This window comes from Chaetodon auriga, chromosome 17, assembly GCF_051107435.1.
Source record: "Chaetodon auriga isolate fChaAug3 chromosome 17, fChaAug3.hap1, whole genome shotgun sequence".
Taxonomy (NCBI): Eukaryota; Metazoa; Chordata; class Actinopteri; order Chaetodontiformes; family Chaetodontidae; genus Chaetodon; species Chaetodon auriga.
This window is the reverse complement of record NC_135090.1, coordinates 6,180,934-6,199,301: the sequence shown is the minus strand read 5'-3', so window position 1 is coordinate 6,199,301 and position 18,368 is coordinate 6,180,934. Positions and strand designations below refer to the sequence as shown.

General features: G+C 42.1%; 1 protein-coding gene across 2 annotated transcripts in view; it reads right to left on the bottom strand.

The window, feature by feature from the left end:
• Positions 1-7,267: 7,267 nt before the first annotated feature.
• Positions 7,268-18,368, bottom strand: part of ctdp1 (CTD (carboxy-terminal domain, RNA polymerase II, polypeptide A) phosphatase, subunit 1) — a 63,102-nt gene continuing 52,001 nt past the window's right edge. For both annotated transcript variants that reach the window (XM_076754572.1, XM_076754574.1), the window contains exon 13: positions 7,268-9,422. In XM_076754572.1, the coding sequence (XP_076610687.1) occupies positions 9,245-9,422 (178 nt within the window). In that variant the 3' untranslated portion in view covers positions 7,268-9,244. The remainder of the gene's footprint in view (positions 9,423-18,368) is intronic.

The window sequence follows — 18,368 nt, the reverse complement described above, 5'->3', positions numbered from 1 at the left end:
TAGGTACACCATAAGAAAATAGTACACATCACACCTAAACATTAGCATGTTAGCATTGTCATCATAGGATGTTGATACTCAGCTTTAACTTCACTTTAGCTTTGAGCATTTCGCGCAAAACACCACAGCATGCCTGCAGACTCTTCGTCTTGTTATTTAACGTCTTCAGTTCTGTCATGTAGAATGACCTTGAGCTTCCTGTGCTTTCAAGAAGACACAGAGCAATAACTGAAATAGAAAACATGAAGTTATTCTCAAGTGCACAAACAGGAGTAATTCCTCCTCTCATTGTGCGTCTACTTCAATGCCGCAGTCTTAAAAGGCCTGAACTCAGATGAATGAAAAAAGGCCAGTAACGCAGCATATTTTCATGAGGGTAATTGATACTGAACTATGTAATAAACCTGCAGTTAACAAGACGGTTTGCAGCTGTTGCATTTAAGAGTCATAAAGTGTTTTCTTAGAGCAAACCAATAACCCCTGCAGACATCAAGGCAATCAGGCCTGAGCACTAAGCATGACTTGAATTGCTGGGGTAATAATAACGTGGTAAAGTCCAACTTCTGCTGCACTAAAGCTACTTCCTGCTTAATTAACCCTGGTTCCACGCTTTTCTATCTCTGGCTGAGACATGAGAGAGCACACAGGGGCTCCCACTGAAGCCCGGGGCCACTTGCATTATGAGGTCTGTAAATCAAAGAGGCACGGATGTGTAATTTTTTACTAAGTCACCAAGTTTTGTTTTTTTTATTGGAGAATTGTTCCGGTTGTGTACCTGCTGCTCCTTTTGGTGAGGATGCAATGATAAACCTGAATTAGCAATATATATATCACTTCCAATATGACAGTCTCATCAAATATCAATGTTTATATCGTCAAGGGTGTGCAGTGAACAGTTTAAATGAACTCTCCTATATAGGAACAATAGGAAAGCAAAAGTGGATCATGCATGGGTGTAGACATGATTGGAATATGTATGAGCCATGATATTGCTGATCTGGCTATCTAAAGGATTGAGGATCTGTTTCTATCTAAAGGATCCAAGATCGGGAACCCCTCACTTACTGATCCCTTGCTAAGCCTCATATCCCACCAACAGAGAGGGCCAGAAGATACAATGGGCTCATCGAAAAGCTGTCAAGTGACCCAGTTATCAACATCGGTGCAAGCAGTCGCATTTCACTGCCACAAATAACACACTCGCCATTAATAAATCCAGCACACTCTGAAGGAGGTACAGTAACCAGGGATCGGCTTTTTATTCGCCGTGAGACTATGGCAACAATGTTTCCTCTGGAAACAAGTCTGGTTGTGTCTTTCAACAGAAGGCTTTCTTTGAACAGTTGATAAGAAGCATGTACTTGTTGGCATTATGCTTTTTTTTCTTGTTTTTCTTTTTTTTTTTTGTCTTGCCTCCTACGTTCTGCTCCTCAAAATCTGTTTATTTGGTTATTAAACATCATGTTCGGCTCCATCTGTTGCAGAAAATGTCATCTTCTCAGAAATCTTACATGCAACATGAATGAAAAAGAGCTTTGTCAACTGGGTTTAATGATCTCAGCAGTTTTCAGTGCAATTTCACCTCTTTTGCAAATACTGGTCTGCAGTGACGTCCTGTAGCTGCATTGGGATGAGGGAGGAAATCTTTTGAAATAAGTTGATTTGCATCATAAGCAGTTGAAATAATCCACCCAATTATGACCATCTTTCATACATTTTGAGAAAAAAACAACAACTTTAAGGCTCATTTCTGGACACAGTGACATGCTAAGATGGATATTTTTGCTCTATAGGAGGCTCAGTCAAGCTTTGTTTCTTTGCAAAGCCCCAGTTGAAAATCCCTCTTACATAAACTGTGCATAATGACACACAGAGCCATGCAGAAAGCTGCAGTACAATAAAGTATAGATGTCTTTGGTGTTTTCAGAAAAGAAGCTGGAAAAATCAACAGAACATGGCAATGGACAGAAATACCCAGGGTATTAGTGAGTGCTGTATTTCTGGAGGAACGGAAATTAGCTGAGGTGTGAGATTTTGATTAATATTCCCAGTCACTAATGACTCAGGACCAGAGTCTGATAAGAGCTAGATCACCCCGTGAGATGCATACGATGTGGATATATGAAGAAATGTTCAGTCAGTATGATTTGTTGCAATCTTCCAGTGTCTTCGCTTTTTATGACACTAATTTATTGAAGCAGTGAAAAAGTGACAGCAGGAGGAAATATGTTCATTTCTTGCTGACGCTTAGATGATTTATACCACTCTCATGTCTGTACACTAAAAGTGAGGCTCGTGCCAGGAGCTGATTGGCTTAGCTTGGCGTAAAGACTGGAAGCTGGGGGAAACGGCGAGGCTCTCTCCAAAGTTCAAAAATAGGTCTACCAGCACCTCGAAAGCTAAGATGAACATGTTGCAGCTTCTCTTACTGCACCTCTGGACAGGGCAGGGCTAGCTCCTGTCTTAATGCTAAGACACTCAGTTTGTCTAATCGTCCACTGGTTCTAGCTTCACTTGTAGTGTACAGACGTGAGAGTGGTGTCGATCTTATCGTCTAACTCTTGGCACAAAAGCAAAAAGGGTATTTCAAAAAAAGGCCACACTATTCCTTTAAAGCATAAGGCCATAAAAAAAAAGGCTCAATTTAATGTCCCCACTGAACGAGAACAATAGGACACTGCTAGCAGCGGGTGATGGTTAGCACTGACCTGGCCCAATTATCAGCTCTACATTTCTTACATTTACACATCTTATTAAAACAGTGGCACTCATTTATTTCTGGAACCTATTAAAAATCAAGTTTATCCGTAACTTTATTGACCTGCTTTAAAAGTGGGCTTCAGTCTGCCAGTCAATCTCTGCCTTGGCTTAAAGTTACTCTGAACAGGGACATATCTGTTATTCTGAACATGCCCTCGAGCACTGAAATCACAAGTCTGACTTGATTTATCATGTTCCATTATGCAGCTTTGAGCTCATGCTGTTATCTATCTTGGTAACTTGCACAGAGGATGACTGATTGTCATGCTTGTGGACCTTGTGTAAGGACTTTCCAGTAAAATCATTTCAAAGATTTTGAAGGATGGCATGGCTGGAAACAATCCAGTCAAGTTGCCATTGCTCATTTGTCGCAGCTCTTGATGCTCACAGTAACCTGTAACCTAAAAAGGGATTTACTGGATTTATTGGTAATTCAAAATGAAATAAATGATGCTCTAATCTCAAGTGTACGGGCAGGTTTGCCTCATTTATTTTCATGATAAGTCACGCGTATTTAGCAGAGTCAATAACTGTGGATGCTGGGTCCTGTAATGACTTGCTAAAATCAGTCCTTCATTCACTTATTAATGGAAGCTCTCACTGATTTACAGCCACTGTCACCTCCCCCTGCTGCCCTACATACTGTACTCTAACAGCTGCTGCATGTCTGCACTCCGGTAATGAAAGGTGTGAAAGGTTTGGCCAACCTTTGATCTCAGCCCTGTTATTATTCTTCACCTTGTTTCACATTTAAGATGCACTTGCATGACTCAAGATGTGGAAATCCACTATAAAACACATGGATGCTCCACAGTCTTGTGATGGGTAAAGCAATGGTCACATCTACTGACAGATCCCATAAATAAGGAAAAACTACCTGCATCATACATATGTTTCCATCCGCTTGGTTTATGTGCAGTTTCTCTAAAATATGGCAAAAACATAAATAAATTTAATGTTTGGCTGAAGTGGAAGAGCTGGTGCATCGATAAGAACTAAATGTGACAATGCGCGATGGAAGCAAATAAATTATGACATAACACAAAATATGTGACTTAAACGTTCACTGAAGCTGCTGCTCTGCAGGAGTGATGAAAAGTAGCATCAGAGCCGTGAGGAGCGATGAAGAGCATGCAATCCCTCACAGTCACGCATGAAACTAACACAAATCTCACATTTATGAGTACCATGTTTGAGTGGAGCTCTTTTAATTACATCATATTGTTGCACCCTCTTCTCCTAACATTTGTATGACAATAGTAAATGAAAAAAAAAAAAAAATCACATTTTCTTTTGCCAATTATCTGGAAATTCTGTTAAAATTTACACTACATTTGGATGGAAACCTGGCTTATGAATGACCTGCAGTATAACATGATGTACTATGTGGCTCCCACTTATCAGCTACTTTAATCCATATAAATATCATGTTTTGAGCTTTTTTTTTTTTTTGAAGTGGGGTGCAATGACATTAGGTTAAAATAGGTTACAAATATGCTTACATTTAGACAACATTTCACTTAATAACAATATAACATGCAAGTCAAAAGGCAATTCCAGTAATGAGAAATTATCTCCACCAGTTTTTCTGAAAATGTTACACTAAACAGAACAAGCCTTCATTTATTTTAATGAACAGATGTAAAAATCGCCAAGGTGTTTGGGATAGAAAGTAGCCCAAATGATCACAAACCTCCCTAAACTATGTTCGCCTTGCCGATTAATAGAAGCTAACCAAAGTGGCCACCAAGTCTGGCAACACGGCACTGACACACACACACAGGGAAGGTAAGCAGAGGACTCTTCTCTCTGTGCGTCCTCCACACACACCCTTTTTCTGACGCCCATTCCTCTCAGTTGTCACTAATAACTTGGCAACGGGGCTGATGATAATGGCAGATGTTAATTATCATGATGGCAGTCATAATGATAATGATGATCGGGACGATGAATATCATTATTACTCAGCTCTTGATTATTATCCGTCAGTGTATAGAGGTGCATATTGTGTGGAAGTATGGATGATCATGAAAATGATGGTTATTACATCCTCCTGTTTCTACACAGTAAAACTGCTGCTTGTGATGCGCTACAATATTCATTATGCTCTGCTCAAATTGATCCTTATGTATAAGAGATGATGATCAGTCGAGTTTTATTGCAAAGAGGAAAGAAATATGGTTCACCGCAGCAACAGTATGTTTGGTGATTTGAGAGTGAGAGAGGATGAAGACAACACCTGAACATCCTGTTTTCATAGCTGCTTATAATCTCAGTGTGATTTGTTGTCTTCACGTGCACCCTCACCTCTCAGGACCACAAAAACAAGCACATCATGGAGGGTAACGCTGCAGTACAACCATCACATCGCAGCTGACACCTCTGTTAAAGTGGGTAGCCAGCAGAAGGTCACAGAAATGGCTAACAGACCCTGAGGGTTCCTTTCTGCTTCTTCAAAGAAAGACGACATTCATCAGGACTGGTTCCTCTCTCCAGACTCAGTCTCGTCCTACTGTATCAGCCCTGAGCACAACTACTCACACACACACACACACATACACACACACTGCAAGTAGAGCAGAGATCTGACCACATGTGCCATTCATACCGAAGCTTCTCATTGGCTTCATGGTCAAAAGAGAAATATCAGGCTCAGCAGAGATAAGATCAGAGATATGAAGGTTTATCCTTGGGAAGGTACCAGTGGGAGCAGCTGTCACTCAGCAGTGAAGAAAGCATTTTTCATGTCGGCCAACCTTTAGCATAGGACGTCTGGAGGAAAGTGATGAAAGATCTGCAGCCTCGTCTGCATCTTACTAAACCGCTGCAGGAGCGTGGATTCATTCAAAATAAAGCACACGACTTCTTTCATCTCAAAGTCCACAAACAAGCTTTTCCCAAAGCTCGCAGATCAACTTTGGCAAACTTAGATATGCGCATTTGCAGTATTGATGAATAACATGTTGTCCTGACAGTGCTGACATTGAAGGGAGAGCCTAGCTGCTTGGTTTAAAATGGAGGTATGCCAGTGGATTATGATGGAGCCTCCTGTCTGATTTTGAACTCATATGTAACCAAGCAAAGCAAATTGTCGTTTGAGTCTCTATATTAAAACCAAAAATCAAAGCACAGCTCCATTTTCTTCCTTAACACCAGCAGTCAGTCACTCAGAGACTCCACACACCCACGTTTTGCTTCCCTTTGATTATTTTGGAAGATTGCTTTGAGCTCATTTTGTGCATTTTAGATTCGCTGCAGCACGGACATCGCAGTGCACTTCCAACACAGCTGACAGCTCTTTCAACGCTCTGATGCATCCATGTCGGATTATCCACTGGAAGCAGCCCGTGGAAGTGTTTGTAGGTGGCGCTTTTATCTTTTTGTGTTCAGCCACTAGTTGTCGTTATCGCTGCTCATGACGGCCGCCCAGGTGTCACAGCATTTATTCCCAGCACGCCGCAGCTGATGCTCCCCCCAATGACACCCATAAAAACGTTTGCCAATAAAAATGTGTTCAACTGGCCTCACACCAGGTAGGAAAAATAACATCATTTTAGGTTTGTGGGCTGTTGAGTTTTTGATTGAACAGAGGTCACGCTTGTTTTAGATCATGAGTTCTCATATAAGTTATTTTAGTGGTATATGCTGAAGCACCTCCGTGCATCATAAACAAAACAGCTGCAAAACTGACATTTACTTACATTGAAATGTGGACTCAAAGCACTCTATGAGAAGAACTCACCCTGGAGGAAAACACAGCTCTGTTCAGCGCTGTTTGCTTTGGCTTTTAAGACAGCAGATCATCAGGCGTTCTGGGAAAGAAACGAGCGACACAACGGAACCGCTTGAGTCGCGCCTTTAAAAACTTTATGACTGTGATTTATCGCGCTGCGTCCTGTGTAACCACCATCACACTGGAAGATGATTCGCTTTGACTGAATGACAAGATAACCGATGTCTTTTGGATGCATTTGGGTTAGGCTACACCTGACTTTGAATACAAAATCCCATTGTGTTTGTTCCTAAAGAAAAGACAGTTCAGATCAAAATGGCATGCTTTTCCCCAGCAGATATTATTCTTTCAGTCTTTCTTTTCCTTCCTGCATCTAAAAAAAAAATTTGCAAACTGATGACTCGTCCTCTCTCCAATAATGAAGCCGCTTGCCTCAGTGTAATAACAAGGAAATAAAACATAAGAGGTTCTTTGCAGGTTGCAACACATTCGCTGCACATGTATCAACCCAAGCGGCAAGATGGAACAAGGCCTAATGGTTCTGGTATGGTTTTCATGACACAGAGCCCATTAACTGAGTAGCGTGTCCTGGTGGGAGTCTCATAGCGGCACACACATTATGATTCTGATGTTTAAAACCCAGCAATGAGGAGGCAGTAAGAGGCTGACGGGCTGAGTATGATTTCGTGATCAGGGAATAGTGGATGCAGAGAGGTTTTCATGCATGCCATCCTCTTTGGGATGTACAAAAGAACAACACTAAATCCAGCTGTGTTACTTAGAAACATCTTTATTTAATGAAAGTATCTTTTCCCTCAGGGCGAAGTAGGAAATGGACTTTACAAATACTTGACATGTCAGATGTGGGGTTGAAACGCACGATAAAACCATCAACACAAACAAAAGGGCATGAGTGCCACGGTGAAAGCAGCATCGTGATGCTGTGTCAGGTGTGGTAGGTGAAGGTGAGGGTAAACCATTTAGTGGGCAGAGATTCAAACAGACATCTGCTGTCCTGCCTTAGGGCAGCTATTATTTGTGTGGCAGACGAATCTTTCACCGTTCAGAATTCTTTTGAGTGAGTCAAACACAGACTCAGAGGTGTGGGTTTGACTCCAGAGAGACGCCAACATTAACAATGAATGTATGCAGCCTTGGTACAACATATACTGTATGCTCCATTAGAGTGTCACGAGGCAACTCTGCATGGTGGTGGTGTGAAAAGACAGTGAGATGGAGGCGTTTGATCTTCAATACACAGACATCCTGTAATGTGTGATGTCAGTGAAACACGCCAGGCTGGTTTAAACCAAAGCACAGCAAAGGGATGAGATGCTGGTGAGTCCTGCTCTATCTGCCAGTAACTGAGGTTATTGCCTCCTCTGGACAGATGATGTTTCATTTGGGCTAATTTCAGACATTTTTATACTGTACAAGCATCTTGCCTCATGCAGATTTAAAGGGTCTGTTCTCCCAACTTACCAAAAAAACTATTCTCCCACTTACCTCTAGTGGTATCTAACATGCAGATATTTGAATTCAAGAGTCTCTCTGTAGAATCAAATGTGCCCATTACTCTGGATAACCCTTGTCAAAGCTTTTCACTGGAGCTACTGCAGAGTTAGTTCCAATGAAAACACTTGAGGGCCTTTATTGGATCATGGATCAACAGGGACGATGATTCCAGAGAGAGATGTTGGGCTTGAATCTTTTAAATCTAGTTTTTCGGACACACCTGGTGGCCAAGTGCTAGAATAGATCCTTACTCGAGGACCCTGACAAAAGAGTTGAATCTGGCTGAACTTCAGAGATGTTTAAGTCAAAATCTGGGCAGAAAAAAACAACATCTGCATTAATTAGATAACACTAAAGGCAAATGTGTGTATGTATGTTCCCTTTTTTTTAGTAATTTGGGCGAACCTACCCTTTGAGGCAACAGGGCTTCACAAGGTATAAGCTCCAGTGTAAATAAGCAGAGGCTGAGTGAGTGTCTGCCGTTCTGAACTGTACAATATGGACAGAAGAAGCGAGTGGATAGGGGCGACAAGGTGAGACGACACTTATGAACCACATGGAAATTAACACAAACTGGGAGTTCGGCTGGATTTGGTTCACGGTGGTAGCGCACCCCAGGGCTGGTTACCACAAAGACTGACAGGCATTATGTTATCAAAAGTATGAACACCATGAGGAGGAAGAAGTGACTCCAGAAAACACATTCAAACGTCTAGATCGGCTGGTAGCATTTATGACCCTAAAAAACTGTTGATGCCAAAAGAAAGTCCAGAGGAAAATATTTAGCTGCACGCCTTGGCAAACCTATTCCAAACTCTTTGGCATGAACGACCAGCGAAGTGTACGGTTCATAATATCACTTCTCTTTTTTTTTTCTTCATCGATATAAAAATTGAAATAGAAAAAAGTAAAACAAAAACCTGTATCAAACGTCATGTCTCCTATGGTTTGTTATCTTACAATAAAATGTTAACATCAAAGTGTTTTATGCCAAAAAGGCCATATATCAATGCTACAAAAAAAATCTAAGCCTTTATTTACACAGCAAGTCATTTCTGTACAGGACATTCATCTTTATTACAGCACACACTCATGGCTCATACATCCTAAGTACACACTGATTCCAAAGCAGAAAAATAGGATTTTTAGGTACCACTAATGGGACTGGGGGGGCGGGGGCTGCGGCTGATTCTTTTGCTGTCCTTTTCCTGTGACTGTGTCCCTTCATTTGTCACGTCACATAAAGTCATTGAGCTCTGCCTCCAAGGCAGCCGCCATCTCGTCCGCCTCGGAGCTGCTGCCACCCTCCTCCTCGTTGGAGTCCTTAGAAGACTCGTCAGCGGATTCCTCTGCCTCCTCCTTCTTCTCGTCGTCGTCCTCCTCCTTGGCTTCATCATGCTTACGTTTGTGGCCCCTATGGAGATAACAAGAGATGATTCAGAAAGAGAGCTGGAAACCTTGAACCTGTGGGACTCCTCTGCCTCACTGCAGCTGCCTGAAAGACGATTTCTATCATCAACATCTATCACTTTTTTTTTTGTTTTGTGACAAGACAGAATGAAACCAGAGAAAAGCCAGGCTCGCTGTTCCCCTGTTTCCAGTATTTGTGCTTCGCTAAGCTAACCATTGCTGGCTGTTGCTTCATATTTAGCATACACACATCAAAGTGATATCAACCATCACATCTAAGCAAGGAAATGAATATATACACTTCCAAAAGTGTCAAACCATTGTCAAAGAACTTTTGGCTTTGATCGTTGCTGTCTGGGTACATCTTGGAAGAATAAGATAACGAATTGGTCGTTTGCTAGCTGGCTAACCAAGCAGCTAACCTGGCTACCTGGCATGTTACCTCGGAGGTAGATCCCTGTGTAGTTAGCTGCAGTTGCTAATCCGGTATTCTGCTTTTGTTTGGACTCCTATTTGAGCTCTTATTTAAGCTTATTTGAAAAGCTTTGGGAAGCCTGTCCAGCTTGTCCTGTTTTGCTGGAATCACGTTTCAACAAAGGACATGGTGGGTGCAGCGTTAACATGGCCCTTAAGTCAGGATAGACACAATTATGAGAGATCAAGGTTTGCAAATACCAAATTAATTAATAAAATACATAAATAAAAGACCAGTTGTTTATCTGGAATATGAACGTATACTCTCCCTTTAAAAAAGACAACATGAAAAGAAAGGGACTGATTTGCTATACTGCTTGTTCAGCACAGCATGCTCCCTTGAGCAATGAAATTAACAAGGGCTTGTTCTCCATACAGACTGTATCCAACGTGAAGCTGCGCTCCCCCCAACTGAAGACATTCACAAAGCGAGGAGATGTGAAGGCCCTCCAAAGTTAAAGAACAAAGCAGTGCTGTGGTGATGAGGGAATCAGAACAATTGAGAAACCAGGGACACGGAGATGGAGGAGACATGAATATAGAGACAGAGGGAGGACTGAGGTAAAGACGCTTAGGAAGAGCAAAGAGGACGAGATGAGACATCTTGGGGAAAAGAAAGTGAGTTAAATCTCATAAAATTTAAGTGCAAATGAGGCTCAGGGTGCACTAAAGCTCCAGCCACTCTTGAGATGGTCACATTAAAATCCAAATGCTGTGTCTCAGTAACTAAGTTATTATGGAAACAAGCATAACCTCCCAAAAAAGAGGCCTTTGAGAATGAAACAGGCCACAGACATCTGGGATTGTAAAGGGATCGTGGGACCGGGGACTGTTTGAAATGCTTCTACACCAGTGATGGTACAATGCCTGAGTTTCAAGACGCATCCCAAACAACACCTTACTTTGAAGAATACGAACGAGAAGCTCTGAAACGTTGTCAAATGTTAAAGGAACAGTAAACATTTTTAGGGAAACATGCTTATTTGCTTTCTTTCCGAAAGTGACGTGAAAAGATTTACATCACCCTCATGTCTGTGTGTTCAGTATGTGGTCTGGACGTGGTTAGCATAGCTTAGCATAGAGCCTGGAGCCATGAAGAAACAGGCAGCCAGTCTTTTAGCTATTTCCAATGGATGTGTGGTAACTACTTCTTGCTAACAACAGCTGAGCGCAGCTTTGCGAGGTCACAGTGAGGTGGTTTGTCAATTTTAGATTCAAGATGAACCCAAAACAGTGAGGAAAAAAAACATAAAAGCACACATTCCTAAGATGCTAAAGAATTCTTTGCTATGGCTGCAAAGATGCCATCTCTCCTTCCACTCCATTCTAGCGTCTCCATGACTTCCTCTGCAGAGTGGCTTATTAGCATGATGCTAATGAGGTGTGTAGGGGTTTTGCGTGGTTATTGTGGAGGACTGACACCGGCTCTGCTGAGAGGGCCCCTCTCATTAGACGAAACTGCTGTCAGACAGCCTCGCCAACCTCCCACAGCAGCGGGGCTCTGGTTGTGTGTTCATGAAAGGTCAGATGTCGGCTAATATCAGCAGAGAGGCTCTCTGACATGCCAGTTACAGTGGACCCCTGCAGACTGTGTGGTATGTGTGGGAGGAAGATCGGTGTGCTGATGTCACAACAGCATGGCTCTGACAATAAGTTTAATTTTCAGAGCCGCACGATCAAGGCTCAGCGGTCAGAGGTTAATGTGAGGCTGAACTATTATGAAGAAAGGTGAGATGAGCGACAAATGATTATTTATTTGGCATCAATGTGAGAAAATGAGCCGATACACCACCATCAGTGATACTGTTCCTGCGACCTGGGCTGGTTGGTGACATTGTGCGAGTCACTACAGTTGAGTGTGTGTATTTATACACATGGAGAGGCTGAGTAAAAACTTGGTGTGTGTGATTTTTTTAATTCACAGCTCGGCATCTCTCTTCCATTTTCAAATATTAGCAGTTGACAAAGTGGAGTGGGGATGAGTCCTCCACTGGTTTTCTGCTTCGCATCATTACATCCAATCTAAATCCTAGTCTATTATTCCAGCCACACACACACACTCTCACACACACACACACACACACACACACACACACACACACACACACACACACACACACACACTGCAGACACTCCCACCATGTTCACTCGTCAGCTCTAAAATGGGCTTCAGTTGTAATCCACATTAAGTGGTTTCACATGATATTGAATTGCACTACCATAAAAGGAGCATAAAAAGCCTTTCAATTTTGTTATTGGATTTTTTTTTGCCTGTGCACCAAAGTTTGGGCTGTGGACCATGTCCTGAATTGTGAAACAGGTATTATGGTCAGTCACTTTTTATTGAAATCTGGAAAACCAGCAGGCCTCTAAGTAGAAGAACATTTTGCCAATCGTCTGTGTTCTCTTGGCACAGCGTCTATCCCAATCATAGGATCGCTGTTTACATCGAACTGATGTTCTTCGCTGTTTGTCTTCTGCCAAACTGCCAGAAACCCCTGGAAAAGGTATCAGGATTCATCATGTGGGCACTGTGAATATCTATATCAAATTGCATCGGCAGTCTCATGGTCGTCAACGTCATGGTGGTGCTAGAGGAAAAGTAGAAGGAATTACCAGTGTTGGTAGGTTTCATCCTCTGGGGACCATGAATGAATGAATCCATCCAACAGTGACTCAGATACTGTATTTCAGTCTTGACCGAAGTGGTGAACTGATGGACTGATACTGCTGTCCCTGGAGCCACCCTGCTAGTGTAGCTCAAAATGATTTCTGAAGAGTAAACAGTAGCAGGACAAACAACACGTAGACATGTTCTCTTTGATGACAACGCTATTTGAATCCAAATGTTCCTGTGAAAACTGTATGCATGGAGTTCTCAGTATGCAGGCACTTGTTCTTTTCAAATATAACAGAACACAATCAACATCACTATCGCTGAAGCTGAACTCGAAAGCAGTCATTACCATTTCACCTTTCCAAAGGCCTGAGGGGTTTGTGGGTTTGACATATTTGCCCTTCAAAGCTCTCAGTATAGTCCAATAGCCCATTCTCTTTTAAAGGAGTACAGGCCTATTGTTTTGTGTGCTGTGTGCTTTGTGTGTGTGTGTGTGTGTGTGTGTGTGTGTGTGTGTGTGTGTGTGTGTGTGTGTGTGTGTGTGTGTGTAGCAGGGAGGCAATTGGGAATCCAAAAGGAGAAAGACGAAACTGAGAAGGTTCAGCAGCTTGAGGGCCAAAACAGGTGAAAGATTAAGACATGCAAAAGCTGTTTGCTCTGCAACTGAATGTTTCCACATTATTTTCTTTCATATATTTACTGGGATGATAAGATTTTTCCTTATTAGTAAATCTCTCATTGGCCAGTAAGGTTGCAGATGTGGCTTTCAAGGCCAATCTACTATCACAACTTCGGGGGACAGTTGCTAACAATGCACTTTTAAGCGTTAGGGAGGAACTATTGACTATTGGTTGTATTTTTCAGAGAGAGAGGATATACGACAGAGGAACACTGGCTCCTCCAGTAGCAGTTGTAAAATGCTGACAGTTAAATAAATGTAGCCAAGAGTGAGGCAGGCCCTATGCCCTGAGAGAGGGTTAGGGTTAGGGTGGCACTGTTGTTATTTATGTAACTATAAAGACCTTGATTGGAGTGAAAAGTGGAACCAAACAGAATTAATGGTGAAATCTCACATTTCAAGCTCTCTCCAGATGGTTTGAAATTATACTGAGGCATGGAGCAAAATTCTGTCTCCCACAAAATGCAGCAAATGTCAGTTATGAGGGCACAAAAGGTAATAATGTGTCTATTATTGTAGTCACAGATGTCGAGGTCATTACTTTGAGATGTTATCTCCATGTACTGTGGGAATATGATTGCATTAGGGGTGTCAAGAGGACACGCTGCAGAGTGCCTGCTGGTGCAAAAACAGCCTGCAGCTACACCTGCCTCAACACATCATTAGAGTTACATAGTGATACATAATGATATATAAGTTGGGAAAACTGCACCTGCCCCAAGTGGAGATGCCTTTTTATCAGACTGTGTGTTTAATGCTGCCTGAGGGAGGATTCAGAAGTTGGGAAAGGACTTTACAGAATGGTACAGACTACAGTTTAATCTTGTGATGCAGCTTTCACCACTAATAAAGAAGTAAGCTCTGACTGAAGTCCAGGGCTGCTGACTCTACCCAAGGCATCCCAATCTAGGACTGGTGAGGAAGGAGGCAGAAAAAGCCCCGTAAAAAGCAGAGACTTCAAATGCCTCTGACATCTCCGCTCACAGCGAGAAGGAAGGAGGGGTTGAGGGAAAGACGGAGTAAAAAGGCAAATGGAGGAAATTAAGTGTGAAAGAGGAGGAAGCGGAGCATGGAATACAGAAGAGTGAGGTAATGAACTAAATAATGAACTCAGCTTCTAGGACCCAGACCAAATTTTCTTGGTTTCTTCAGGTTTCCTCAGGTGTTGGGAGGGTCAACATCCACAGGTCTCATCACAAGAGATCGTACTTCAGCAATGACGCAAATAACTGACCATGAAGAATCCTTCCACACCACACTCTCCATCCCATCCTCCCTAATTAGTTACAAGAGCAGCTACTGTCTCAGAGCCATTTCCAAATGGGCTCGATTTTTACTGTTGACAAGTTATTGCTTAGAAAATGTCGCCCAACAGGAGCAGAAAGGATATGACTCACCAACGCTTGTAACCTCTGTCGTGTATCACATCACTCCCTTTCCTCCACAATCCCATATCATTTACAGCAGATGTGTCAAATGCAGATGGTGAGATATATTCACTCCCATCCCTCATGCATTCTACAGCTCCATATGCAGAGAGGCGATAAGCAGCACATTTAAACGATTGTTTTTATGTCGACGTTATCTTTCCCTGCTCCTCATTTTATAGTCTTACTATGAAAACTGACAAACAGGAGGATAATAGAGATAGTTGTGGGGGAGGGGTGGGTTTTATGAGGGACGTGTCCATTTTGCTTTGCTTTGTTTCAAAAACAGTCTGACTTTAAACAGTGTTGCAAGGAAATGAGGACAGACGTGCAACAACAAGCACTCAAACAATGACTGAGTAGTTTTTTGAGCCCATGTGCTTTTAAGTCCCACTTGTGACAAACACATGTTGACAAAGACTCTGCACGCTGTTCAAAGATTCAATGAGAAAGAAAGCAGCATTGTGCACAACTGTAGTCAACTGATCTTAAGCTCCTCTGGCCATGTGGAAGAGGTGGTTCATTGTTGCTTTGCATTACAGAAGTACAGTATAGGTCCAAGTCTTAAGTCTTAAAACAATACTCACATATTATCATTATCATCCTTTAAAGTGGGTATGGTGAATGTGTTTGCAAACATTTGCCACTCAACAAATACCAGTCCGATTTTCATCTCCTATTTGCTCTGTCTCCACCAACTCCCGAGGGACGTATGTGGCACAGTGGCATCAAAATTTACTTTGAATATTTATGTGAGTAGATGAGAAACAGCACCATGCTAAAGCGTGGACACCATAAGAGATCTGAACTCTCTCTTTTACCAAGGTCTCAGCTTGTTAGTGCTATGGCTTGCTCAGTCATTGTTAGGAAAGGTCAAGTAATGCAAATCTCAAAGCTTTATAAATACTCTGACACCTCAAACCTAATTCCAACAGTAAGCAGCCATGGGCTCCTCTAAGTTGAGGTCTGGAGGACCAAGAAAAAAAGACCCTCTAGAAGATGTAGCAGACTCTGGGGTGGTGGTGTACTGTTCAACTGTGCAGCGACACCTGCACAAATATGACCTTCATCAGAAGAAAACCTTCCTGCATCCTCACTAAAAAATTCATGGTCAGTAAAATTCAGCAAAGTTTGCAAAAGCACATCCAAACGAGCCTGGTGTATTTTGGAAACATGTCCTGTGGACTGATGAGGTAAAAAATAGAACTTTCTGGCCTCAATGAGCAAAGGTATGTTTGGAGAATAAAGGGCGGAGAGTTTCATGAAAAGAACACCTCTCCAACTGTCAAGCACGGGGGTGGATCGATCATGGTTGGGGCTTGTGTTACAGCCTGTTGCACTGGGAACATTGCACTAGTAGAGGAAAGAATGGATTCAATAAAATACCAGCAAATCCTGCAATCAGGCATCACACAGTCTGTAAAAAAAAGCTGAAGATGAAAAGAGGATGGCTTCTACACCAGAATAATGATCCTAGACACAAAATCCACAACAGACAAGAGGTGCAAGCTGAAGGCTCTGCCATGGCTCCCACAGTCCCCCTACCTAAACATCACTGAAAATCTGTGGATAGACCTCGAAAGAGCAGTGCATGCAGGTATCAAATATCAAAGAAATGTGTCATCTTTAACTTAACACTGTTTAGAAATCAGGTCATCTTTCACTCACTTAGCTATGAGCTACTTTTGCATGCCACTGCACTTAAGCTGCTAAATGCTCCACTGTGTTCACCACACAGTCGCTAACTTTGTCTGCTGTTTGGTGCTGGGCTGGAAGTATGTGGTCGGTTTATTAGAGGTTTTTTGCTGTTTTTTTTTGCTGCCTGCTGTGTCTGGTAATGAGGTGGATGAGAGAAGTGAGAATGAACCAAAACATTACAGCTGGATGCCTCAAAACCAAAACAAAGATCCTAAAAACACTCAGAGGCATGTTAAAGCTGTCAAATACATACTGTTGGAGGACACAAGAAAAGACAACGCTTTGGTTGTACAGGCAAACTGCAGTCTTTTTATTCCCGTGGCCACTGACCTCTAATTGATATTGGCTGCATCATAAGGAATAATGGGAAAGTCTATCCCATGCAACTTTAATGCGTCATGGCTATTATTCATATGTGAGGCTTTAACCCTTATGGCTTATATTTAATTCAATGGCGGGAACTTTACATCTAAATACAAATGTCTTTCTGTTTTTTGGTGTTGAAGTGCTGTGTTGTGTTGCAGTGAGCTGTAATATGGTTGTCATACATTACTAGATTTACTGTTCCACTAAAACTAGTTGCTGTGTGTACCTAGAGATTTGGTTTTTGCCTGCAGTGTGGCTTTGACATAATTACTATAAACAGCGAATGTAACATTGATTTATAATACTTAGGTTTGATACTTGCAGGGTGTCACAGATAAAACAGCCAACAGACTTTTCCCATAAAATAGAGGTAAATTAAGGTGACAGTTTCACTAGACCGCAGACTACACGCATATACAGAAAAAAAACCCTTGCTAACAGTGAAGTCCCAGAGCAATGAGTGTGACAAAAGTATGATGCAGTATGTCAACTGTGTGATTCACTGTCAGTGTCATTTATATCTCCCCTGTCAGCCATGTCTGCATCAAAACAACCCCATCTCTGGCTCAGCCACAGGCAGCGGAATCAGATTAAAGCCCCCAGGCGTCCTTTCATATAAGTTACTTCTTTTCTCTGTCTGTTTACTGGCAGCACCAGTTTTGACAAGGCTATAGGGATCTTTTCACAGGCACTTGAGACTGATTTGGACTCCAACTCTGGACCCTGCCGCTGGTTCAAAGAGCAGAGGAAAGAAAAGTATCTGCCGGTACTTTTTACAGGTTAGCAGGGTGGGGCATTAGCTAAAGACACTATCCCATCAAACAGAGGCCTCAGAGTGTCAATAAACAGCCATAAAATGTCCAACCGTACTTGAAAAAGTACAGAAAACTCTTGAAAGACAAAATGTTTGACTCCAAGTAGTTTTTAATTTTTTTTTAAAAAAGGAAGTTCTGTTTGGACCAGTTCCAAAGCTCCTTAATTCATTTATAACCTCCGTGTCTCTGCTCATAAAATATTTGAGATGAGTTTTTTGCTTTGGGGTTTTCCGTCTGTACACTCTGCCAAAGCTATGCAAACAACCCTGTTGCCACTGCTGTCTGCCTTACCTCTCATATCTCCCACATATTAAAGCCTACTCGGGGAAGATGAAATGACAGGTGACACATAAGAGCTGGGCTAAAGAATGAGATTCAAAACAGAAGAGTGAAAATTTGATGCCTCTATCTGAAGCTCAGACAGCTCTGTGGATTTTCCTGCACGTGTGCCCCTGATGGCAATGGAAACTCTGGCAGTGTGAACATCACACAAAATAATCAATGTGTATCAGCAGAAACAGCACGCATCACTTGATTCATATGTTTGTTCTTTCATTGGGGAGTCTCGTGTTCGTATGTTCAGCCCAGTCAAATGGAAAAATGCAGTTAATAGTTAATCTATGTACAGGCAAGGTGTCAAGAATCTACTCACCAAGAAAACGGGAAGCGTGCCTTAGAGAGGAAGGATGGATGCTTTGGAAAGAGTTTTTGGATCTATTTTGTGACTGGAATGGAATTTGGAAAGCTCCTCCCAAAGCCAGAGAAGACATACAACTGTTTTCACAGGCTGAATAGAACTCACTTTGATTGGTTGACCTAAATCCGGAGAGCACCCCCTTTAAAGAAACAGTTTGACATTTCAAGATATACGTCT